Source organism: Peromyscus leucopus, chromosome 2 (assembly GCF_004664715.2).
Source record: "Peromyscus leucopus breed LL Stock chromosome 2, UCI_PerLeu_2.1, whole genome shotgun sequence".
Lineage (NCBI taxonomy): Eukaryota > Metazoa > Chordata > Mammalia > Rodentia > Cricetidae > Peromyscus > Peromyscus leucopus.
Window position 1 is genome coordinate 126,873,696 of NC_051064.1, and position 26,582 is coordinate 126,900,277.

Below are 26,582 nucleotides of genomic sequence, written 5' to 3' on the forward strand. Positions count from 1 at the left end.
CAACCGCCTGATGTTCCTGAAACCTTGGGCCAATCACTGAGCTAGCTGCACATGCTTGCCCCTTCACTGAACCTGGAAGGATGCTCGGAAATCATACTCATGGTTTGTGGGAAGATGTCTTTTCAACTGTCCTTTTTTTTTTTTTTTTTTTCCGAGATAGGGTCTTACTATACTGGCTGTCCTAGAACTCACTACATAGACCAGGCTGACCTTGAACTCACAGAGATCCACCTGCCTCTGCCTCCCAAGTGCTGGGATTAAAGGCGTGCGCCACCACTGCCTGGCTTATTGTATTATTATGTTTTTTCAAGACAGAGAAACCCTGACTGTTCTGGAATTCACTCTGTAGTCCAGGCTGGCCTCGAACTCAGAGATTTACCTGCCTCTGCCTCCCAAGTGCTGGGATTAAAGGCCTCTACTCCCACCTTCAAATGTCCTTTCTAACAGATGCTGGACAATCCTTCCTTGAAAGCCGAGGCCTTCACCCTGAGATACAGGAGGCCTACAACACAGTCCACAGGGATACCTGGGGTGACATCCTACTACCGTCAAAGGTGGTACTCTGTACCACTCTACAGGGTCCCTGTTCCAGGCAGTGAGTCACTACTTAAGAGAATCCTCTAGTGGAAACAGAAATGGGATATGCTGGAATTAAAAAAAAAAAAACCAACCATTTATTGCTGTGACTTCCACCAGAAGCTGTCAAGGAGCCCCATTGCAGAGAGGCGCCAGGCCAGGTTGGCAATGGATGGGCTGGATGCAGATGCCAGTCTCAAGAGCCACACAACCTGTTGGCACTGTCCAGTCCAACAAGCAGCTGCCTGTCACACTGGTTAGAACCCAACAGGGAGGTACGATATGCCCACAGGTCATTTCCACCTTCTAAAGTCCCATGTCTCAGATGGAAAAGAATGCCACACAAATACTCCTCCAAAATAAAACTGTCCTGACCCCTCAGCTTTCTGAGGACCCTGGGGTGTCCTGCAGTTCCACGAAGGTACCAGTTCCTCACTGTTCCACAGACCATCCTAAGACTCCAGCCCCAAGGGTGCCCTCAGCCTGCCCTTCACGGCAGGAGAGCCAGCTTAAGGGGACTCTGGTTGCAATCTGAGTTGTCCTTGGTCCCGATGCTGAGAAGGCCGCTGGAGCTGGGCCTTCACAGATTCTCTTGGAAGATTCGGTGCAGGTTCTGGGCCAGGATGTCTGTCTCCTCGTAGCCTTCACAGCTCTGCTGCCAGCTCTCTGGCACCTGCTCCATCCCATAGTAAGCTCCGGCGATGGCCCCAGCCATGGTGGCTATGGTGTCTGTGTCTCCACCAAGTGAGATGGAGTAGATCAGAGTCCTCTGGAGGCTGTTGAAGGTGGAGGGGATCTCAGGATCGGGCTCCATGCAGCGTAGGAAGCAGTAGATGGCGGTGGGCACGGACTCAAAGGCAGCAATGCCATTCCCTGTGGGGAAGCCGGAGCAGAGGGATGTGACCTACCTCCCTGCTACAGGCTTCCTGCCATCTGCCAAGAGCCAGCACGCCCAGCTTTGTGCAGGGCCATGCCTGGGATCTCAGGCTCACAGCCAGACGATGGGGGACCCACCATGCCTACTGGTGGCCAGGCGAGGCTCCATTTAGCCCTGTTCTTGGCTTTGATCCCTGCACTCTCCCAGGGCTGTTGAGAGGCGGGTCACTGTGAAGTGCTCTTCACAGAGCCCAGGGCACAGGCACCAGGTAAATTAACATCCGTGATCACACCGATCACACTGGCGGACAGACTGGCCAACCAGCTGCCGCTTCTGGGGATAATGATCCTTAAGGCTGGGGCACCATGCTCACAGCCCCGCCAGAGGCACTACAGAAGGGCTCTAGCTGTTTGAGCAGCCCTCTCTGAGGGCAGTCGGGGCACACAGTAGTCAGGGTCCACCCACCTAGCTCAGACACCACTTCGTCTCGGCTCACCACGTTCTGGTCCAGCAGCTCTCCAACCTTCTTCAGCCTGCTGGAGTATGGATGCTCCTCCATACCCAACCTGGGTTTGGGAAGCGATTCAGAGGTCAGAGTGAGCAGGCAGAGACATAGGCAGGGGAAGAGACTCAAGAGGAATTGGGGACATCAGGTCCCATCCAGGTGCACATCCCTTAACAGTGCTGGGAGAGGGCCAGAGACGTTTTGTTCTCTGGGACACTGAGGGCCATGAATCCAGAGGCTAAGGGGCCTGTTCCGACCACTCCGTCGGGTCCCAGTGGAGACAGGAAGACCTGGCTTTTCAGCAACGCCAGACACCCTACCCCTGCCCTACACACACTGTGACCTGCCTCAGTCTTCGCTCCAGCCCATACTCACTCCTTGGCATCCAGGACCGACTGGGCATCACCTTCCAGCTCCTCCATGTGGCCCAGAAGCTGCTCCAGGAAGTGCTCACTGGAAGACACACCCTGCAGAGCGAGGTGCACAGCCAGGGCCTGCAGGATGGCACCGTTGTAGCCCAGGGAGGAGGCATGGGTCAGCTGGGCCGAGAGCCGGGCAAACTATGGAGAGGAGGAGCCATGTCACACGTCTCTAGAGATCAGCTGGGGAAGGGGTGTCTGTGGCCAGCCTGCCCAGTACCTTCTGTACATCTTGGACACTGCTGTAGGCCAGAGGGATGCCTGCCACCCGCATGGCACCGCCGTTGCCATAGGAGCCCTTTCCATTGAACTGGGCCCGGGCAGGCTCATAGACGTCACGGCACTTGGGGCTCAGGAGCTTCTTGAAGACCGTGATGACTCCGGCCCCATACCCTCGGTCAGGGTCCTTCTTGTACTCTTGGGCAAACCTGGTGAAGAGAAGAAGGCGGAGTGAGAGCTCCAGAGGTGCCTCTCGTGGTTAGAAGAAAAGGCCGGGCTGGGTTGAACGGGGAGGCGCCAGGTGCCTGGGACGCCTGTACCAACAGTGCTGTCATTTTTAGCTCGGGGCGCTGGTGTCAGACTTGGGAAAGGGTCCTGCTGAGGGAAGGGGGCCGAGTATGCACAGACACTGTTCCTCTCTTGAGGGAGACTGCACCGCTGCCTGCCTGGCCTCGTGCCAGGATAACACCCTCACCTGTGAGCCATGTCCACCTCGTCGAAGGCCGCCTTGGCCAGCAGGGACTGCACGAGGGCCCTGGCCATGGCAGTATCATCTGTGTAGTACAATGTTTCTGCAGGGGAGAGGGTGGTGGGGTTAGAGGAGCCCCCCTCTGGGAGAATGCCCACTTAGTTCTCCTGGTGGCCCCACAGCTGATCTCTACCACGACCCCGCTGTGACCCCTTACCCCTTCCTCCCGCAAGCTAGGCATTCTTCAGACTTCAGCCTTGGGATCTGCAGCAACTGTCTGCTCCACAGTCACGCCACCCGCTGCTTTCTGAAGGGGGACCTTCCAGTCCCTCCTCCCTTCTCTATTTGTCATCTCAATACGGCCTGCCTGGGCTACACCGCTCCCCACCTCCAGGGCGGGCTTTAAGCACTGCCACAAATTCTTCGGTGAGATGTTACCTTCTTCCTTTCATTCTCCCGATCACAACAGCTGTCCGCTGCCTTCAGGAAGAGGTCTCAGTTCATGGGCTTGGCATCCAAACCCTCCCAGCGTGGTCCTCTCCCTCCTTGCCATCGTCCATCTCACGGATTCCCTTGCACAAGCCCAGGACCAATCCGTGCACTTGGGTCAAGTCCTTCCAGCTGGGCTGTTCCCCATCTCCACACACCTCATCTCCTTTCCCCCTAGCTGCAGGGATTCTGGAACCCCCCCTCCTTATAAAAAATGTTTATTTGTATGGGTGTTTTTGCCTTCACGTATGTCTGTGCACCACATGTGTGCCTGGTGCCCGGGAAGGCCACAAGAGGGTGTCAGAGCCCCTGAGCCTGGACTTACAGATGGTGGTTGTGAGCCACCATGTGGGTGCTGGGAATCGAACCTGGGCCCTCTGGAAGAGCAGCCAGTGCTCTTAACTGCGGAGCCATCTCAGCAGCCCCTTTGTTTTGTGTTTGAGACAGGGTCTCGCTGTGTAGTTCTGCCTGGCCTAGAACTGCATAGATGTATAGGCTGGCTTCAAACTGGCTGTGATCTGCCTGCCTCTTCCTCGTCAGTACTGGGATGGATCGCAGGAGTATGACGCCATACTCAGTTATGTTCTGGTACTTCTAACATGCCATACACAAAGAGGCTACTAACCTGCTAGGGACCTGACTTGGCCTCCCTTGAGAGAAGACAGTTACCGAGAATAGACTCTCCTAATGGGTGCCTTCCTGATCCCTCAAATAGCTGTCTACTCCATTTTCCTTCTTCTCTGGTGGCCCCTACATCCTAGCTTCATAGCGGTAACTGAATTCCCAGTCCACTGAGGTGAGGCGTTGCTCTTTGCCCTGTCTATCCTCAATCACACCCCTGTGGGTGAGGGGAACAGCGTCTGTTCTCCCTGAGGGAGCCACCTTCTTCAGTCCCAGCCCGTGACTGACCTCCTGCCTAATCAGACAGTAACTATCAGCCATTCATCTCTTAGGACCACTTCCTTATTTAGGGGCCAGGCCGCAGACTCAAGGTGCAACTTTTGTAGGGACTGTAGCAAAAGGAGAGCGTCTACTGCAGGGCGACTGGGGTCCCGTGCGGGGTAAAGGGCTGTCAAGGGTCCATCCCCAAAAGGCAATCTCAGGGCAGAGAGGAACGAAGCAGGCCTTTAGGAGATGGGCTGAGCTCCTGGACTTTGCACCGCCCAAGGCCAGAACTTCCTCGGGACTCCTCAGTTATGCCAGCTCTTTTCACTCAGTCCTTCCTAAGCCTCGTTTTCTGAAGCCACAGGGTCCCAGCTACCGCTCAACCTAAAGCATGCCCCTTACCAAACCATAAGGAAACAAAAATAGTTGTCTCTGTCTCATCTCTGCTTCCTTTAACGTCCGCTTCCCCATGGTCTCCTCAACCCACTCGACATGGCTCTCCGGGTCAAGAGGACCCCGACTTTTTTGGTAGCACACTGGTGCCCTCCATCTTGAAATCCTTCCCTCGGTCCTGTTACACTCTTCCTGCCTCTCGGAGCAGATCTGTCCTTCCCCCACCTCTAAACAGCTCTTCCTTCAAGGTGTCCTCGGGGGACCTGACGATGGCCCCCTTTTACATGCTCTCCAAGAAGAACCGAGTCCTCTGCTGACATCCGGACCCCGACCCGGAGGACAAGCTGCCTACGCAAGCCAAGGGAAGGGACATATCTCCGCGGGCTGGGGGGGAAAGTGCCCGCCGACGCCCACATCGGGCCTGCAGCTTGAGAAAGCGGGCCACGACGGAACCGGACGAGTGGGCTCCGGCTCCCGCCACGGCTGTAGGCGAGGCCTGCGCTCTGACCGGGGTGGGGGAGACACGGCTGGGGGAGCTGGGGGAAACCGATCGGGCCACAGGGGCCTTGACACTCGGGGCTTGGCCGCCGCAGGACCCTCGGCCTCGGCAGCCTCGCCTCCCCGCGCCCCGGTGCGGGCCCCCGGCGCCCCGCCCACCTGTCCGCGCGCTGCCCGGCGTGCCCGGGTCCGGCTCCAGGCTCTGGACGTGACGCAGGACTGACGTCAGGCTGACGGTATCGTGGGCCTCGTAGACGGCGCCCACGCAGTCTCCCAGCAGCGCGCCCGCCAGGCAGCCTCGGAAGCGCGAGAGAGAGCGGGCCGCACCAGCCCCGCCGCCGCCGCCCGCCGCCGCCGCCGTCGTCATCGCTGCCGCCGCCGCCGCCGCCATCCGCGCGCGGGCTAGTCGCCACTTCCGGCGCCGATGCTGCCGCCTCCGCGGTCATCCCTTCTTCCCGCCACCATCCCCACAGCGCCCCCTTGTGGCCCGGAGTCTCAGCATGGCGTTCCCACCCTACCGCGCCACCCAGCGGCTCTGCGCCGCAGCGCTCCGCGGTTCCCGCACGCTCCGCTCTGGCGCCCCCTACCATCCCGTTTGTAAATGGCGCCACGAGTCGGGCCGACAGCCCCCTAAAGTGTCGGGGGTGGGGTGGGGTGAGGTGGGGGGCCTTTTCAAAAGAACCTGAACGAGAAGGTTGCCTACTCCAATGTTGTCGCTTTGGACTCTTGACCCCCACGAAGCCTAGGCCACTCTGTCCCCCAAGCGGAGCGTCTCACTCTGCCAGCCACCCTGGTGGGTAGCAGAGAAGAGCCTGGCCTGAGAACTCCATCTTTATTTAAAGTTCACTGCCCTCTCCTCACTTCCCACCCAACCTTCCCTCCTCCCTCAGCCACCAAGGCTAGGTTAGCTCCAGCTGGCAGGTTTTGAACGGACTCAGTGTACGGTTTGTCGTGCGCTTGAAGGTGTCCACCTGGGGCACGAATTTCTCAGCCGGCACCTTCAGCTTGCGCCGGGTGTCCATACACTTGGTGTCCAACAGCATGGAGTTGGCCTTGCACGCAATGTCAGCCTGCAGCCGGGCCAGGTGCTTGCACAAGGCGTCCAGAGCGTCCCTGTAGAGGAGGCATCGAGAGCTCACAGCCCTGCATGAGGCTTCGAGGGCCAGATCATTTCCCAGAGGGACCAGTAGGCAGTAAGGTCCCATGGTTGGCTCTAAACCTACTGTGTCTGGGCCAGCTTCTGCTTCAAGATAGCGATGGTTGCCTCCAACTGGTGCACTTCGTCTTTGAGGCCACCCTGTGTCTGGAGGCAGAGGGGCAGGATTGGGACTTGCGGTCCAGCCACACTGCCCTTCAGCTGGCCTCGGGGCTGCCCAGGGCCAGAACGCTGGCTCCACCGGGAACCTGTGCAGGGAGAAAACTGAGGACTCCTTAGTAGGGAAGGGCGGTCCCCGCTGGGGGTCCTCGTACCTGGTCCTCGCAGAGCTCCACATTGGGCCGGTAGGTTCTGGACTCCAGCCGGGTATGTGCAAGCTTCAAGTTCATTATCTTCCTGCGCAGGTCGTCTTCCAGGTGCCGAATGTCTTCCTGCAGCTCGGCTATCTCCTCCAAGGTCTGTGGCAGACATATTGTTCTCCACCAGCAAGACACACACACACACACACACACGCACGCACGCACACACGCACGCACGCACGCACGCACGCACGCACGCACGCGCACACTCGGGGCCCCAACTCCGAGCTTCAGAGCAGGCAGGGCACCTGTGCCTTGCCTCACAGCAGGGCGGGAGGGCCAGGGAGAGACTCACATTTTTCTCCTGCCACTTGAGCTCGCTGTACACACCCTCCATCTCCCGAAGCCGCTTCCGGAAGGCAAATTCTGTTGTGACCCTCTGAGCTTCAAGTTCATTGTTGGTCTGCATGGAAAGCGCGCCAAGAGGCGGGTGGAGTCAGGGGAAAGGCTAGGACGTGGTCAGGGTGGAAGGAAGGGTAAGGGTGAGTTGGGCTCAGTCACCTGAGCAATAGTTAGGGCAATGGCTTCCCTCAACTCTATGGCTGCCTTCATTTCTGCGTCGGCTCGGTCCTTGTTGAACCTACTGAACTCATCCCACTGCTGGAGAGTGGTGGAGCTGTGGGGGCAAGGAAAACAGCGGGGTTACGGGGTGTGGGCCTCCAAGGGGCGGAGGAGGAAGGGCCGGCTGAAATTCTCTTCTTACTCTTTGGGGACGCGTGTGGGGTTAACCTTCAGAGAGATGTTTGGAGACGTGAGGTTGAGAGAGAGGCAGCCCCTGTCGATGTCCAGCGTCTCCATTTTGTCTCGGTGGTCAGAGTTGAGCTGCTGCCGGATTTCCTGCAGGAGACTGGGGAAGAAGACTGCATTGGAGCCAGCCCCCCCTAACCCTGGGGAGGGGGTTCTGGGATGCAACCCTGACAGGACTGTGAGGATACTGAGGGGCTGTGGTGGTGTGTGTGTGTGTGGCAATGCAGGTGCCGCTGAATCCAAGACACAGAGCGGCACAACCTCACGAGTGTCCCACAGACACAAGGCACGGGTATGTGGCTTCGCATGCCTGCGCGCACACTTACAATAAGGTGCTGAGGGCAGTGTGGGTGCTTTCAAGCACGAAACAATGGCTACCTAGAACGGGATCCTAACAAGGAGTAGGCAGTGGAAAGCTGCTGGAAACCAGCCGGTGGTTTCCGACCGAAGGCCGGGAGGGACACAAAGCATCATCCAACTGATTGTCCGTCCCCCCCCATGCCTCGAATGCATGTGAGTGTGCTCAGGCCCCTCCCCGCCTCACCAGAGCTGCTGGAAGGCCTGGTCGATCCTCTGCTGCAGGGTCTTCTTGGTGGCCTCAATGACCTCCACCTCTTTAAGCAGCTCTTCCTCGACAGGGTCCTTCACGACATCAATGTCTCGCCGGCTCTCCCGCAGGGTCAGGCACTCGATGGCCACGTCCAGGGGCAGGTTCTTGGCCTGCAGGTTTTGTTCTGCAGACTCTTTCATCTAGAAAGGGCGGGCACAGGGATGGGTGGGCTGATGCACTGCGAGACCGGTCCTATCCCGACCTCGGCAGAGGGGAGTGTGGCTTCCGAGATCCCAGTGGGGTGGAAGGAGTAGTAGGCCTTTGCATCAGAACCTGCTGGTACCCGGCCCAGCTCCCTGCCTGTGTCAAGGTGTCGATCTCGGCATCTAAATCTGTCAGACACTTGTCGAGCATCTCCTTCCACCGGTTGACAGTACAGATCCTCTCTGCCAGGCGAACCTTCGTGTCGTGTTCATCCCATACCGTCTGGAAGAGACGGAACCAAATGAAATGGGTGTCCGTGGCTGAGGGACCTCCCATGGCCCACGGGGCTCAATGACCAGCCCCACCCCCAAACCTGGTTGTTGGTCTCATTGCGAAGGATCCGGGCCTCCTGGCGGATCTGGTGGGAAGCATCCCGCTGCCTCTCCGCATTGGTGGACAACAGGTAGCTGTTGGTGCGCCAGTCGGAGAGCTGGTAGTGCTGGCTGGGCTTGGCGCTGAGTGTAGCCATGGCTAAGGAGCCAAGGGTCTGAAACCCTTAGGCCTGTTCCAGACCACCACCTGCAGAAGAAAAGCAAAGTGCCTTTCTGGACCCAGATCCCGTCCTCCTGGCTCCAAGCCCTTTCCTGCAGCTCAGAGTCTGCTGAGGAGCGTTCCAATTCAGCCCCCGGCTCAACTTCCTGTGAGGTATTAGCAATCAGCTATATTTCCTCAGTGGTCCATCTTCGGGCACAAAGCACAAAGCCCTGGAGCCTGCAGATCCAGGGGCGTGGAAAGGAAAGAAGAGAGCCCGTGTGTGTGTGTGTGTGTGTGTGTGGTGTGTGTGTGTGTGTGTGTGTGTGTGTGTGTGTGTGTGTGTGTGTTTAGGAGGCACCAAATGCCTAGTAAAGGGATGGCAGGAAACATACCCCTTAATCCTGTTTCCACCCCTACTTCCAACAATCACTCTTTCCCAGGCTCTGGGCCACACCCACGGGGGATGAGGGAGAAGAAGCATTGTTGCTTTTCCAGGGTGGTATGACTGGCCCGGCGAACCCAGACTGGAACCAGTTACCTGGGTAGGGAGGGCGCTGGGTCCCTTGCCCCGCCCTGGTACAGAGGAGGAACAGGCTGGCCGCCGGGTGGGAGGAGCTGGGGTCAGAGTCTAGGTCCCAGCAGGACCCTTCCCCCGCACAGGCTCCGCCTTTGGGGTTTCAATCAATACCCCGGCCAGAGGTCTGGGTTAGAAGGGGGGGTGGGGTCACAGGATGCTCCCGCCGCCCCAATCCCCTCACCTCCTCTTCCTGCTCGCCCTCGGTGCGGTAGTCTGGGAACGCCTCTTGTTTGCGTCTCTGGTTGCCTAGCAACCGCCCCCTCCTCGCGGCGTCACCTGGGCCCCGCGCTATCACCTGAGCTCCAGCTGCGGATCTAAGAACTGGACATTTTAGTTTTGATCAACGGTTTACACTGACGAGATTTTAAAAGTATGGATAGTGCGTAGGTACAGAAAAGGCCTAGCGCCCAGGCTCGCTTTGCTTCTGGGTCTCTTTCCAGAAATGGGTGGGGGTGTAACAAAAAATACACCTTGGGCTTACATACATCTAATACATATTCCTTTGACCTTGTTTTGCTCAACGATTTTACCAGTGTTTGGAGTCATACAAACAAAAATGGTGTTCCTTTTTTGGAGAGAGCACAACTTTGGAAAAGAGAACCGGTTGGTATTTTAGTGGGTGGTGGTGGGGGGGCTGGATGCTCAGTAGGTAGAGCGCTTGCATAGTTTGATGAACCAGCAAAAACTGGACGTGGTGATGCACATGGACGTGGTGATGCACAGCCATCACCCAGCACCACAGAGGCAGGACCGGCAGGCAGAACCTGTCATTCCTACAAGGGTAATGATAGGTAAAGGTGTCTGGACTTGGTGGGCCAGTGGAGGGTGGGGCTGCCATCTAAGAAGTGAGAGGTGCTTGTTTTTAGGGGATTCATCCTGCAAATTTGTTCTGAAGCCTGGGAAAGACTGGTGTTGGAGCAGAATTTCTTTTTTTTTTCTTCCGAGACAGGGTTTCTCTGTGTAGCTTTGCGCCTTTCATGGAACTCACTGTGTAGACCAAGCTGGCCTCGAACTCACAGAGATCCACCTGCCTCTGCCTCCTGAATGCTGAGATTAAAGGTGTGCGCCACCACAGCCCAGCAGAATTTTTTTTAATAGACCCCTGACACACACACACACACACACACACACACACACACACACACACACACAATGTAACCCCAGCTGGCCTTAACTCAAAATCCTTCCTCAGCCTCCCAAGCGCTGAAATTACCTCTGGCTACTTTGTACATTCTAACATATGGCTCATACATGGGACATGAACAGGAGTTCATGATGGAGCTCTTTTTTAAAGATTAGAAAAGACAGACAAGCCGGGCAGTGGTGTTGCATGCCTTTAGCAGGCAGATCTCTTGAGTTTGAGACCAGCCTGGTCTACAAAGTGAGTTCCAGGGACAGCCAGGGCTACACAGTGAAATCCTGTCTTGAAAAACCAAAACCAAAACCAAACCAAAACAAAAAAACACAGACAAATTAATTGCTGGAAGAAATGGTCAATTTTTAAATTAATTGATTAATTAATCTGGGGGCATTAGGGACTGAGCCTAGAACTTCATAAATTTAGAGCTTATGTTCCACTACCGAGCTATATCCCCAGCCTTAACTTTTGGCTTGCTTTTTTGGGGAAACATTTTATGACAGAAATAAATAATAAACACATACAGTAGAGCTGGAGTGGCCCTGCTCCCGGGGTTTCTACATACCAGTGTTTCCAGAATTCAGTCAACTGATGTGTTAGCCAGGAAGAAAGGAGTGATGGGGTGAGCGATAGGCTGGAAATGTGTCCCAGCGGCCAAGTATTGCCTTTGCAGGTACACATATCACGTATGTATGTATGTATGTATGTATGTATGTATGTATGTATGTATGTAGTGATGTTATGTCCTGTCATTTTGTGTTAGAAATGCCAGGCACCTGACACCCTGTCACTGGGATGGTTTACCACTTTCAGTGAGCTCGGCTCCTGTGTGGTGTGTGATTTCTAACTTTGGCGAGTTCCTGGCACACATGCATGCCCCTTCACCGGCCAGCCATTTAGTTGCTATGGTGGACTCTAACGAAAGCCCTGAGGTCTTTTGAGCTCTGCTAGTTCCAAAAGTCTTCCACTTTTCTGCTGGAAGGAAGTTCACACCCGATGGCATTTATCACCTGAAAGAAAGGGATATCAGAGCTGAGCAAATGGCTGAGTGGGTAGCCAGGAGAAACAAATACCGGCGTTGGCATACAAATGATCATGGTCTCTTTAAGTTGGCTTTATTTGGGGATCTCTGGTAGGTTTGTGTACTGAAAAGGGATAGGAAATTTATTTTTAGAAAAATTGTTTTTTTTTTCCTTTTTCTTTCTTTCTTTCTTTCTTTTTTTTTTTTTTTTTTTTGAGACAGGGTTTCTCTGTGTAGCCCTGGCTGTCCTGGAAATCATTCTATAGACCAGGCTCGAACTCACAGAGATCCTCCTGCCTCTGCCTTTCCGAGTGCTAGGATTAAAGGTGTACACCATCACTGCTTGACAATTTTTAGTTAAACTTTGTGTGTAGGTTTTGTTTATCTTGGAGATAAGGTGTTCTGTGGAGATACATTGCTTGTAATCTAAGAAATAAAAGTTTCCTGAAGATCAGAGGACGGAGCTAGCCACAGAGTTAGCCATAGAGGTCAGGCAGTGGTGGCACACACCTTTAATCCTAGCACTCAGGAGGCAGAGGCAGAGATCCATCTGGATTTCTGTGAGTTCAAGGCCACACTGGGGCTACATGAGATTAATCCAGTCTAAAAGAGAAACAGCCAGGCAGTGGTGGCACACATCTTTAATTCCAGCACCTGGGATCACATACCTTTAATCCTAGCACTAGGAAGGTTGAGACAGGAAGTGATATGGCTGGGCAGAGAAAGAAATACAAGGTGGGAGGAGACAGGAATTCGTTCTCCTGTAGAGGCTCTGTCAGGCTGAGGAGTTGGTGAGGTAAGAGGTGGTAGCTATGGCTTGCTCTGCTTCTCTTATCTTTCAGATAACCCTGATATCTGGCTCCAGGTTTTTATTGTAAGACCATTTAGGGTTCGTTGCAACAGTGTGCCTACACAGCATGTATTACTGTGATCTCAGGCCGGACTCCTGGAACCTTGTGGCCATCAGTGAAAGACAAGACACATCGCATAGTGTGTCTCACTCAGTATGTTTCCCAGTTCCATTCCTTTATCTGCAAACTTCCTTTTTCTTATAGCTGAATAAAGTTCCATGTGTAAGGTACCATATTTTCATTATCTATCCAGTTGATGGATACCTAGGCTGTTTCCACATCTCAGCTACTGGGAATAAAGCAGTGATGAACATGGATGGATTCGTATATGAACCAGGCTACAGGGTCCTTTAGGTATATACCCAGCAGAGGCACAGCTGAGTCATACGGTAGATCTCTTTTTAGTTTTCTGAGGAACTGTCACACTAATTTTCATAGTGGCTACACCAGTTTACACTCTCACTAACAGTGTATGAGAGTTCCTTGTTTCCCACATCCTTACTGGAATGTGCTATCTTTTGTTTTCTTAATCTTAGCCATTCTGGCTGGGGCTGGGTAAGATCTCAAAGCAATTTTAATTTGCATTTTTCTAATGGCCAAGGACAGCGAACATGTGTTAAAATATTTCTTAGTCATTGGTATTTCTTCTTTTAGAACTGTTTAGTACCATAGCCCACTTAATAAAAGAGATTTGATTTTTAATTGTGTGTATCTATGTGTAGCTGTGAGTGCAGATGCCCTCAGAGGCCAGAGAGAGTGCTGGATCCTGTCTTAGAGTGACAGAGAGACCATGACCAAGTCAACTTCTAGAGGGTTAGTGTTGGAATTCCTGGCCACGCCCCCAGCTACATGACCGCAGTTCCGTAGCCAAGCAAGGGGCCTTACTCTTACGTAATCCGTGCACTGCGTGATCATGTAGTGTGCACGCAGTGTGAGCACGCTATCTATGCTCATGTGTGGCGTATGTGCATGTGCAGGGGAATCCATAAGAAGTGGGTCACAGACCCCTCACCCCATGTGTACCACGAGCCTGGTCACATTCTTTCCTGTCCCTCCCTTCTAATAAAACTCTTATACTGGGTTTTGTCGTACCTCATGGCTTAATAAATAACACTGCACCTCCGCATTAAAACCAACAGTTAGTCCATTATCATCGTCTGGGAATGTGGTGGCATGCATGGCATTGTGCTGGAGAAGTAGCTGAGAGCTACATATCGATCTGCAGGCGGGAGGGAGGGAGGGAGACAAGGGAGACTGGGCCTGGAAGTCCACCCCCCAGTGACACACCTCCTCTAACAAGGCCACACCTCCTAATCCTTCCCAAAGTGTCCTACCAAGTGGAGACTCAGCACTCAAATGGATGAGATGGGAGCCAGCCATTCTCATTCAAGCCACCGCAGGACCCCTGGAGTCGGGTTACAGACAGTTGTAAGTGCCTGATATGGATGCTGGGAACTGAACTCTGGTCTTCTGCAAGAGCAATATGTGTTCTTTTTTTTTTCTTCTTCAGTACATATTCTTAACTTCTGAAATATCTCTCTGGTCCCCATAGTGCATTTTTTAAATTGGGTTGTTTTCTTAATGTTTTAGCTTTTTGAGTTCTTTGTATATCTTAGACACTAATCTCCTTTCAGATGTATAGCTCCAAACATTTCCCCCCATTTTGTAGGCTGTCTTTTCAGTTGATTAATTTTTTTAATTTCTTGAAGTCCCATGGAGGTGGAGTTTTCCTATGCCATGGCCACTTTTCAAATAACCTACACATGGAGACTCAATTATAAATGTGTGGTCAATAGCTCAGGCTTGTTACTAGCTAACTCTTACACTTCAGTTAATATATATATATATATATATATATATATATATATATATATATATATATATATATATTTGGTTTTTCGAGACAGGGTTTCTCTGTGTAGCTTTGCGCCTTTCCTGGAACTCACTTGGTAGCCCAGGCTGGCCTCGAACTCACAGAGATCCACCTGCCTCTGCCTCCCTAGTGCTGAGATTAAATTAACCCATATTTTTAATCTATGCTTTGCCCCGTGGCTTGGTACCTTTTCTCAGGACAGCGTGTTCATCTTGACTCTCTCACTCCATCCTTTATCCTCAGTTTGATTGTCTTGCCTAAGTTTATCCTGCCTTGCTATAGGCCAACCAGCTTCTTTATTCACCAGTGAGAGTCATACATATTCACAGTGTACAGAAGGATTATTCCACGACAGTCCCACTTTTTGTCTGTCCATTACCTGGGTGACTGGGGTCCTTTTCAGAAAGTCCTTACCTTAGCTTATATCAGAAGTGTATTCCTTACTTTTTGTTCTATAAGTCTAGGTTTCCAGGTCAGTTATTTAAAGGAGGCCTGGGCCTCCCTATGTGGCCTGGGCTGGTCTGCCACAGGTTCCCCACCCAGATGACTACAGACATGCACTGCTGAGCCCAGCTTTGTTCACTGGTGGATGAAGTTAATTTCCTTAAAGCATCTGCAATGCATGTAAGTACCACAGCCAAGAGAAACTGTCAAATGATCAAAATGGTGAAACATGGAAACTGAAAAACGACTCTGACTCTCCTCCCTATGGTGATATTTTATTTGTACTAAAATGTGATTTGTATGTTAATAAAGTTGCCCGGGGGTCAGAGCTACTAGCAAGCCATAGCAAGAGCGTGGCGGTGGTGGTGCACGCCTTTAATCCCAGCACTTGGTAGGCAGAGCTAGGTAGATCTCTGTGTGTTCAAGGATACATCCAACATTGGAGACACACGCCTTTAATCTCAATACCAACCATCGAAGACCTAGAGGTCTGTACAGACAGGCAGTGACTAGGAGGTCATGTGGCTGGGTTTACAACCAATGAGAAGGCAGAACAGAAACTCTATAAAAAAGACAGACTGTAGATGTAACCAACTGTCTTATTAAATAAGAAACACAGAACCAATGTAAAAGAGAAAGCCGAGAGGTCAGAGCTCAGAGCTAAAATCTTACCCTTCCTCCTGTGTGCTCCTAGCTTCCCGAAAGAGAGCTATTTCCTGTGTGTATGTCTTTTCATAGTCTTTTGTTCTGCCTTCTCATTGGTTGTAAACCCAAACACGTGACTGCCTCGTCACTGTCTGTATGTACAGCCCCCCAAGTCTTAAAGGCATATGTCTCCAATGCTGGCTGTATCCCTGAACACACAGAGATCTACCTAGCTCTTCTACCAAGTGCTGGGATTAAAGGCATGTGCCACCACCGCCACACTCTTGCTATGGCTCTAATAGCTCTGACCCCTGGGCAACTTTATTTATTAACATACAATCAAAATCACATTTCAGTATAATTAGAATACCACCACAACAGACACACAGGAAGTAGGTCTCTTTCGGAGGGGTAGGACAACAGCGACAGTGAAGGGTAAGGTTTTTAGCTCTTAGCTACTGCTCTGACCTCTTGGCTTTCATCTCTGTATTGGCTGTGTGTTTCTTATTTAATAAGATAGTTACATCTACACCTCCCCAAGAGCCCCCAGCCCCACCCCCGATATTACTCCAGTGTCATTCAGTATCGTCCTTGTTTCTGAGACTCACTGAAGACTCTAAAAGCAGTTGAGCTCTATTGGTGATTTGTTCTGTCCATTCCAAAACTTGGTTTTGCTTTTTTGTTGTTTGTTTGTTTGTTTGTTTGTTTTAGACAGTGTCTATGTAGTTCATGCTAATCCAAACTCATGATTCTCCTGCCTCAGGCCTCAGCCTCGTGAGTGCTGGGATTACAGGTGTGGTCAGCTCAGCACCTTGGTTTTCTTTTTGATTGAGCTGGAGTCTCACTGTTTTGCCCAGGACAGTGTAAACACACAGGCTCAAGCTATCCTCTTGCCCCAGGTTCCTGAATGCTGAGACTACAATGCCTGTCTGAAGGGGCAAGTATTCCATATTTATATCAACACCTTCAAAGTAATAAGCAAGCTTGCCCAAGGAGCACATATTCAGAGATTACTACATTGAGTCACTATAATTCCCTAAGTCCACGCAAGGAAATGCCTCGTAGTGCCCGGGCGGTGGAGACAGCCCTTTTTACCCCAGTACTGAGTTTCCTGATGGCAGCTGTAAGAGAAGTTGCTAGATCTCATTTGTCATAAAACAAAATCTGAATTTTTATATTCTTTTTTATTTTTGACTTTCTGAGACAGCGTCTCATTATGCAGACCAGGTAGGCCTCAAGCTCACACCTGCCTCTACCTCCCAAGGGTGGGTGTAAAGGCGAGTGCCACCATGTTTGGCCAAGAGCTGGTTTCTAAAAATCTTTGTTTTTGGTTTTTTGAGACAGGGTTTCTCTGTCTAGCTTTAGAGCCTGTCCTGGAACTGGCTTATGTAGACCAGGCTGGCCTCGAACTCCCAGAGATCCTCTGTCTCCTGAGTACTGGGATTAAAGGTGTGCGCCACCACCACCTGGCCTGAAATCGTAGTCTGATGTTCTCTTGCATAGATTTGTGCTGGGAATCCACTCCTGGGCTGGTGAGGATTTTCACAAGTTCTTTCCTTCTCATTCTGTTATTTATTTATTTTGTGTTGTTGGTGATAGAACCCAGGGTTTTCAGCATGCTAAAACATGCTAAAAAACACCTAGCCTTGTTTTTTAATTTCTTCTCCCTCCTGATGATGTTTCTAAGCCTGTTTTCTTACTTCCATAATTCCATTCCACCCAATGTCTTTAATTTTTAAAATTGATTTATTTATGTTTATTTTGTGTGCATTGGTGTTTTGCTGGCATGTGTGTCTCTGTGAGGGTGTCAGATCTCCTGGAGCTGGAGTTACAGACAGTTGTGTGCCGCCATATGGGTGCTGGGAATTGAACCCAGGACTTCTGGAAGAGCAGCCAGTGCTCTTAACTGATGAGCCATCTCCAGCCCCAACTTCTTAACATTTACGTGTGTGTGCGCGCGCATGTGTACCACAGCACAGATATGGAGGTCAGAGGACAACCATTGGGAATCGGTTCTCTCCTTCCATCATGCGGCGTCAGGCCTGGCGGCAAGTGCCTTTATCTGCTGGGCCGTCTCGTCAGCGCTCTACCCAGTGTCTTTTAGTTAAGAAGATAAAAATGAAGGGCTGGGGAGATGGCTCAGTGGTTAAGAGCACTGACTGCTCTTCCAGAGGACCTGGGTTCAATCCTCACCACCCACATGGCAGCTCACAACTGTCTGTAACTCCAGTTCCAGGGTTTCTGACACCTTCATACAGACGCACATACAGGCAAAAGACCAATGAACATAAAATAAAAATAAATTATATATTTTAAAAAAAAGTGGTGCACACTTTTAATCCCAGTACTGGGAGATAGAGGCAGGCAGATCTATGTGAGTTTGGGTCTAGCCTGGTCTACAGAGTGAGTTTCAGGGCAACCACAGCTACACAGAGAAACCTTGTCTCAAAAAAACAAAAAACAAGGAGAAAAATGAGTGTGTGTGCAGGAGAGACCGCTTTAAAACTTAAGCTCTATCCACATGCTCAGCATTTTGAAACACTTCCCGGATATGAACTCTTATAATGGCTCAAGTGCTCGATCATATTCTTTCATATTAGAGTAAATTATGTATTTACTTATTTTGTTTATAGACAAGTTCTTGCCTAGGAAGTCCAGGCCTTGAACTTGGGGTGATCATCTTGCCTCTGCCTCCCAAGTGCTGGGATTACAGGTATGCAATTCTATAACAGGTCGAATTAAACAGACATTTAAAATTACATTTATTTAGTAGTGTGTGTGTGTGTGTGTCCATCCACGCGAACATCATGGTGGGTATATGAGATCAGATGACTACTTTTAGGAGTCTGTCTTCCTTCATTATGTGGATCCCAGGGGTCAACTCATCAGGCTTGGCAGCAAGGATCTTATTTGCTGAGCTATCTTACTGGTCCTTTTTTAAAAAAGATTTATTTATTATGTATACAGTGTTCTGTTTGCATGTATCCCTGCAGGCCATAAGAGGGAGCCAGATCTCATTACAGATGGTTGTGAGCCACCATATGAGTGCTGGAATTGAACTCAGGACCTCTGGAAGAACAGCCAGTGTTCTTAATCTCTGAACCATCTCTCCAGCCCCTCTTTTTTCTTTTTGGATTTATTTATTTATTAATTATGTATAAGTGCTCTGCCTTCAAGTATATCTGCATGCCAGAAGAGGGCACTAGATCTCATTATATAGATGGTTGTGAGCTACCATGTGGTTGCTGAGAATTGAATTCAGGACTGCTGGAAGAGCAGCCTTTACCACTGAGCCATCTCTCCAGCCCGGTCCTTACTTTTTTTTTAATTAAAAAGGTTTTGAAGTACTCGGGAACTTGCTCAGAGTGAAGAGTTGAACCCAGGACTTCATGACTGTAAAACCTAATTCCCTCTGCTCTAGCAGATGGCTTCCCCTCACCTAACTGTGAAGTTATAATAACAACGACAACAGAAGGTTAGAACAGTTTTCTTAAAGTTATTTTTTTAATTGCAGGTATCAGTGGAAGTTACACTTTAAACTGAGGATAAGCAACAATAAAACCATTAACTTTTTAAACCAAGGAGTAAAAACAGACACAAAATAGAACAGAATGGCAGAGAAATGAGGGGTTCGGTCCCAGGACATTTGGGTGACAGTTTGGGTCAGGAAGCATCACGAGCACTTCTTTAACATAAGTGTTACATATGACCAAACTGTTTACAACTAGCTTCTTCCAGCCCCAATTCACACATAAGGGGAAATACATTTTGGAAATAATTTTTAGGGTAAGATGGTTTAGTTCAAAGTAGAAAATTTAATACCAAATTAGAAATAGCAAAGACAAGCACTTTTGATTAAAAACTTTATTTGCTTTCTGCTTATCATAGTCACCCATCATCTTTAAGGAGTTACCATGATAAATAAATCAGAGCTGATCCCCCATACACAGTGATAGAGTCCAGCATTTGGTGAATCTAACGACCGTGATCACACACACATCACTCCCGACAGAGTTCCAATCCCTTTGCACAATATGGCAGCCAAGTTCATCAGTCTGTATCTTTTCTGGTCCCATAGAGACTTACAGCTCAGACCCACCCCACTGTCTCAACTGATGTGAGTGTGTGGCCAGACGTGTAAAAAGGCGGCAGGTAGACAAACATTATGAAGTGCTGTGGTCTTTAAATACTACACTAAACTCTCTTATGAAAACCAAAGGAAGAATATGAGGTGAGCTCAGGCATACGGCAGCTACTTTGGGGAGGGATGACGAGGAAGGAGGTCAGAGCCCCATCCTGGGCTTTGCTCTGGTGTCAGTAGAAATATTTGGCAAGAGCAGGGAGTATGAGAAGAGGGTGGGAGAGATTACTCTGAATTTATGTAACATTCCCGTTTCAAAACATTCTGTTATTGACCCCGAAACAGAAGTTCACATCTGCAATACAAATAGGCACGCATGGTCTAGGTGATTCAAAGGTCCAATTTAAAAGGCTATCCACATGGAGGACATTTTGCAGGTGGCTCCACCCTGCCCACACGTCTTATAATGTACATTTTACTCCCCAGAAAGGTCCCTTGAGGAAGAACGTTGGTTTAAAAGCAGCAGCAATTGTCTAAAGCAGGAGCAGTTAGTAACTAACTGCTAAGGGAATCCAGAGAGAGGGAGGGTTGCCATGGAATGAATGGCCATGCTGCCATCTTAGTCTTCCCAACGTGAAAGAGACAACACGTTATTTTGTCTATGTACACTTAATCCAGAGTGTTGTGAGGTTTTTATAATACACACACACACACACACACACACACACACACACACACACACACACACACACCACTGCTTTCCACAGCCTACAAATGCACCCACAAATTAGTTCACACAAATGATATCTACTTACAAGATACAGCAATACTTTTATGGGTCCACGACTAAGAGAGCCATCAAAGTCACACGTTACAGTGAGACCCGCTGAACAGTGCTCTGATGCATCAGTGTCAGCCACCGCACTGCACCCTACAGGCATTTTTATTCCTTTGTTTTGAGACAAGGTCTTGCTACATAGCCCTGGCTGGCCTGGAATCTGGGATGATCTTCCTGCCTCTGCCTTCCAAGTGCTGGGAGTACAGGTGTGACTCACCACACCCAGCTTTTTTATTTGTAAGTATAAAGCTCCCCAATGTCTCACCTTGTAGTTCTAATTGTTCTATTAAACTAACCACAGGTACCAGCTTTCTTATCGAGAAGTTGGAAAGGCCCAAATGCTTGCAAGAACGGGGAGGTCAGTAACAGTAGAGATAAGAAAAAACATTGAGTTCATCCATACCCTGTATATTTAACATACGTCCACTTTTCTTTAAAAACAAAAACAAAAGCAACCAATTCGTCTGTTGCAGAAAGGAGTGTTTATACCTGTGGCGATAAGCCCTTTGTGGTCTCCTAGAAACAGGAGCTCCATCTCACAAGGAAACGGGTTTCCTGTTGAAATGTGTTGAAATGTAACGTCCTGTCAGCACTCACAGGTACCCGGGTCATACATACACTATCACTCCAGCCAGTCTCTCTCTGACTTCTGGGAAAGGGACTCACCAAGTAACCTTGACTTACCTCAGACTTGTGATCTGCCTGCCGCTGCCTCCTGCACAGTGGGACCAGAGTGTACCACCGTGTCTGGCTTATGTTTTAACTTTTACAGCTTTTTAAAGTAAAGCAAAGTTCAGTTCTGTAAAGTGACTAGTGAAATCGGCACACTTTCCTTCTGAGAACCCTACCCACTTCTCCAAGGGAAGGGTGCCGAACAGCGGCCGAGAGCACAGGGTAAGCCCCACGGAACAGCAGCGGAGGTGGATGCGAAGCCCAGGCGCCTGGAGACAGGTCAGGTTAAAACCCGAGGGCCCGACGGACGGCTTCATCGGGAACTAAAAATGCAACTGTAACCGCTTTAGCACCACCGAAAGGGATTCGGTTTTTAAACACGTTTTTGCTAGGGGTTGTGACAAAGAAAAAATGTGCCCCCGCACTGGACGTCTGGAAGCGAAGAAACGAGACACACTGGAACACCACATGCGATGCCGTCATGCTTCTCATAGTTTCATAAAACGCTCTGCCATACATAATGAAGACCCTTGCACAGAGACCGACCGGAAAGAACCTTCAGAACCTTCTCTACACTCTGAACTTCTGAATAGCTTTTCCTTTGTGGAAGTCAAACATTACTCACAAACAGACTGATTCTCAAGAAAACTTAGGTGAGGTAGGTGAGGGCAGGTACAGTCACTACAGGGAGACAGCGAGGAAGAAAACGGCTCAGGCAGAGCTAGTGTGAGCCACACCCAAGTCTCTGGCTCCTGTCCTACAGCCCTCCCCACTCTCAAAGGCACACACAATCTCTCGACAGTCCTCTTTTAGTTGTGACCATTTAAAGGCCACATTTAAAAATACCTTATGTCTTCCTTATAACTCAGGCCTGACTACAGATGGGTAGAATTTTTTAATTTTTATTTTATTTTATTTTTTGGTTTTTCATCACATGGTTTCTCTGTGTAGCTTTGGAGCCTGTCTTGAAACTCACTCTGTAGCCCAGGCTGGCCTCGAACTCACAGAGATCCATCTGCCTGCCTCTGCCTCCCGGGTGCTGGGATTAAAGGCTTTTTTATTTTTTTAGAGAAAGGGTCTTATATTGCCCAGGCTGACCAGAAACTCAAATGTATGACCCATGCCTGTTGTGTGTGTGTGTGTGTGTGTGTGTATGTATGTAATTTATGTTGTCTGACTTAGGTGTGTATGTGCCCACCGAGGCCAGGCAGGGGCATCAGATCCCTTGGAGCTGGAGTTTCAGGAATTGGCAAGCTGTCAGTGTGGGTTCTGGGCATCAGTCCTGGTTCTGACAGAACAGGAAGTGTTCTTAAGAGTTGAGCCTCTCTCTCTAGTTCCTAAAAAAATTATTTTCTGTATAGAATTGTCTGCATACCAAGAGGTCAAATGTGATAAATATATCTATATAACAACTTCAGTGAAATAAATAAATACATAAGTTGAGGAATGGGTTGTTGAAGTATTAATCCATTCAACCTATTAAAATATATGTATCAAAATAAGTCAGGACTTTTTTTCTTGGTCTGGAGCTTGTGATATCGCCCAGGCTGATTTCAAACTCCGAGATCCCCCTGGCCAGTGTGCAGGGATTAAGGTGTGTGTCGCCACGCCGGCTAACACAGTCTTTTGATCAAACAGGAACTTCTGGCAACTGGTCCTGCTTCCCAGACTTTCTAAAGACTATTATTTACTCACAGCAGAGTCCTGTGAACTGCCTGTGGACCTTCTTGTTTCCTGTTTAAAGAGGAGAAAAAGTTGTGTCCGGGGCTAAGAAGGCACTGGGAAACTTTGAATCTCTATTCTAGAGGGTTCCACCCGTTCCTGCTTGCTGTTTTAGTGGTTGGGTTTTGGAGGGGGCAGGGCAGGGGCAGACTTGTGCTTGTGATGTGTGTGCTTTACCCCCGAAGTAGACTGCTAGCCCTCTGCATTCCCAGTTTCTGAGTGTGGAAAGAACACAGGAGGGCTCGCAAGGTCCTCATCAACAATGAGATCCTTCCCTGACTGAAATGGGAGGTAGTCACAATTAGCCATCATCAGAGAGCATGTCCATTGCTACAAAAACCAAAGCTTCCTATTGCTCTCTGGGACCAAACTGGATGCATTAGGCAGGTGAAACCATCCACGCCAAGATCCTTCCTTCCTTCCTTCCTTCCCATCCATCAGTGTTTTCCTCAAATCCTTACAGAAAAGTCTGGAAAGACCCAGCTTGGTGTTTTCTAAGGAGAGAGCCACCAAAGCAATGCCAGGCATCTATTTGAGGATAAACACTTCATGTGATCCCTCACTATAATGCAGAGGTGACTTCTAAGACTTGAACTTGCTAAGAACAGGTGCAGCTCTGGGTTTGAGACAAGCAGCTAATACAGGTGTCCGTTATGAACCCTTCCTTCACATGTGTGCCAAACAGTAACAACTGCTCCATTATCTGTCATTTTGAGAACTTGGAAAATACTAATTATACAGTTTCTAGCATCCCAGCAAAAAAAACACTCCCCCCCCCTCCGTTTCCACCCACTACTGCCTCTCACAGCCTCACTGCTCAGTGTCTTCATACATGTCTCCTGGCTTCACAGGACCTTTTAACAAGGGTGGAGTCACATACAAACACATTTGAGCCAATCCTCTCTGCGCTGAAGATTATCAATGGCTAACTCCAGGGAGTTTTGTTTCTCCAAACAAAAGTCACGAAGATGAAAGCTTTAGGCATGAAACAGAGTAACTTTCCGCTCTAGTCTCTGAAGCAGCTGGTTATGAGCATCCCAGGATGGCCTCCAACTTAGCACGCACTCAAAGATAACCTCCTGAGTGCTGGGATTACGGGAGTGTACAGCCAAGCCCAGTTTGTGAGGCGCTGGGGATTGAACCCAGGGCTTCAGGCATGCTAGGCAAGCACTCTTCTGCATGAGCCACATCCCCAGCTTGCAAACTGCAAACAAAATTACAGCCTTGCACAGAGATGGCTACTGACCCACTTGCCTGTCTTTTTTATTTTTTTAACTGTTCCTGAAGGTTCCTTTGTGAGATGATCTACACCTCACTGCGTGGATACTTCTGAAGAGGTGGGATGTGCAAACAAGCCATCCAGCATTTCACTGATAACGCAGCACTGAGGCCAGATATCTGGGTATGTGGAGCCCGCCACGGAAGTTCGGGCACCCAAGAGCTTTCCGAAGGAACAAAGAAAGCTGGCTTCCAGACAGCCTTAAACACATTAGTCTACAAGAATGGTGTGTATGCCCGTCTACCTAGAACAGCGCTGACATTCAGGACAACTCAAGTTACCAACAGTGACCAGCCTCCCAAGGGGACCTGTCTATACTTGCAGAAGAGACAACAAAAGCCGACCCCTCGAAACAGTCTCTACGGATAGTTAATAAGCCCCATGACCAGGGCACTGAGTCAATGATACTGAATCTGGGGTGAAGGAAGAAGTTCAGAAGGTACATTATACAGCAAAATATGTAACTGGAAAAAATGCAGAAAGAGATGATTTAGCGAACGTCTACATGAAATCACATGCTGATTCGTTTTACAGTGTACGTGTGTACATATTAGAAAAAATATTTTCCCATTTCCAAGTACTTAAAACTTTCCCATTTTTCTCCTGCTCAGGGGGAAGAACAGAATACAGAGAGAGAAGTAAAAATTCATTCAGCCTCAATAATTTGATATTTAAAAATTCAAGAAGGGATAGGAGTTGTCTTTCCATTTCTCACAGGAAAAAAAATTCCTTACCAAGCAAATTCAGAGTGTAAAAATATAATGGAAATATTTTACCTTCTTAAGTGAATACATCTTTCTCATATACTTATATTTAAAGGAATTAATGTGTCAATATGATATTGATCCACTAAAAACTACAGTGATTATATTCACTTGAAATTAATATTCTTTTTTTCTTTTTAAAGATTTTATTTATTTATTTTGGTTTTTTCGAGACAGGGTTTCTCTGTGTAGCTTTGTGCCTTTCCTGGAACTCGCTTTGGAGACCAGGCTGGCCTCGAACTCACAGAGATCCGCCTGCCTCTGCCTCCCGAGTGCTGGGATTAAAGGCGTGGGCCACCACGGCCGGGCAAAGATTTATTTATTATGTGTACAGTGTTCTGCCTGCATGGCAGAAGAGGGCACCAGATCTTATTACAGATGGTTGTGAGCCACCATGTGGTTGCTGGGAATTGAATTCAGGACCTCTGGAAGAACAGCCAGTGCTCTTAACCACTGAGCCATCTCTCCAACCCGAAATTAGTATTCTAAAATTATGCCTTTCACTGCTTTCCAATTAGTTCATGTTACTACTCAGTCAAAACTTTGTTGTTGATTTTTGTATTTTTGGAGACCAGGTCTCACTATGTAGCTCTGGCTGGCCTGGAATTTACAGAGATCTGTCTGTCTCTGCCTCTTGAGTATTGCAATTAAAGCCACACACCACCAGTCCTGGCCTACTTAGGTAGATTTTAATTAGCTGAGCTACTCTATTATTCTATCCCTGCACTTTCCAACACCTACACTCTTTTTCTTCACTGGTACTCAGTGTTGAGTTAACTTTAAACTATTCTAGGCAAGTTCAGGGTAGCAAATCTTCCAAATAATTATGGGAAGGAAAAATCTCATTTCAAAGTCAATTATCAATGATTTGTATATCTTTTTCTATTTGTCTTCCTGACTATAAAAATGAATCACAATCGAGAGCAATGTACCTCAAGCTAAAAAAGTAAATCAAACATCATTTCTTCAACAACTTCCCCCAAAGTGCAATCAGGTGAAATGAGTCCAGTTTGTTCGTGTTACTTTTCTCCAAATGAACCTAACTTACAGAGAAGCCCCTCCTCTCTCCATGCAGAAAGCCACCTAAGAACTGTCCTGAATGCCTGTTATATAAAATATTAAATATTCTAAATTAGAAAATAGCATTAATGGTTTATTGGTAAAAATCCAAACTCCATAGAATTAGTAGTTTGGTTTATATATTAACACACCATCTTAATTTCTGCTAATATTACAAAGGAAGAGAAAAGCTAGAAATATCTATAAAAATAAAATCCTTAAATCCAACATCTAGGGCAAAATACAAAAGTTGCACACAAATTGCCAATAAATATAAATATCACAATAGAAAAATTAATCTTAAAAAATAAACTAAGAGTTGCTATTAAGACATTATAAACATGAGAAAGTTTAATGCACAAACAGACAGAGTACACGCCAGACAATCAGTGTAATTTTACGATCATTACATAATGCAGTAATACCAAGTTGCTGAGGTGTGCTGTTTTCTGTTAGTCTGGCTTTCTTCTGGAGGACGCTCACTAATTCACCAGCAGGAACTGGTGAAGCTGACCAGCTTTGATGTTCACTGCTCCTTGGTATAAGGACAAGCTGCTCTCTGACAGAGATGGGTCTCACTTCACTTAGTCCCCACCACAGCCCAGATCTGCAGTTTTTCTTCCCCTAGTGCTAGGGAGGAACCCAGGGCTGTCTCTATGCTGGGCACACACCCTACCCATCAGTCACATACCCTCGACTGTAGTCTGTTGCTAAACACGTGACCTTGCCCTCTTCCTC

The 26,582-nt window shown here is 49.0% G+C and overlaps 2 protein-coding genes across 3 annotated transcripts; both read right to left on the bottom strand.

Annotated features, from left to right (window-relative positions):
• Positions 1–651: 651 nt before the first annotated feature.
• Positions 652–5,744, bottom strand: Adprs (ADP-ribosylserine hydrolase). The gene is made up of 6 exons (XM_028885429.1): positions 5,490–5,744; positions 3,072–3,168; positions 2,598–2,805; positions 2,334–2,518; positions 1,919–2,019; positions 652–1,449 (listed from the first exon to the last, which is right to left on the bottom strand). Exons 1-6 carry the CDS (start codon positions 5,719–5,721, stop codon positions 1,157–1,159), a joined length of 1,116 nt encoding a protein of 371 aa, XP_028741262.1. The 5' UTR covers positions 5,722–5,744; the 3' UTR covers positions 652–1,156.
• Positions 5,745–6,147: 403 nt separating this feature from the next.
• Positions 6,148–9,869, bottom strand: Tekt2 (tektin 2). 2 transcript variants are annotated; one of them, XM_028885477.2, is made up of 10 exons: positions 9,639–9,869; positions 8,720–8,925; positions 8,503–8,628; positions 8,137–8,342; positions 7,549–7,692; positions 7,347–7,461; positions 7,141–7,248; positions 6,801–6,944; positions 6,554–6,633; positions 6,148–6,443 (listed from the first exon to the last, which is right to left on the bottom strand). In XM_028885477.2, exons 2-10 carry the CDS (start codon positions 8,873–8,875, stop codon positions 6,230–6,232), a joined length of 1,293 nt encoding a protein of 430 aa, XP_028741310.1. In that variant the 5' UTR covers positions 8,876–8,925; positions 9,639–9,869; the 3' UTR covers positions 6,148–6,229. The 2 variants fall into 2 exon arrangements, with proteins under 2 accessions (XP_028741310.1, XP_037058828.1); XM_037202933.1 differs by lacking the exon at positions 9,639–9,869 and adding an exon at positions 9,419–9,616.
• Positions 9,870–26,582: the final 16,713 nt, after the last annotated feature.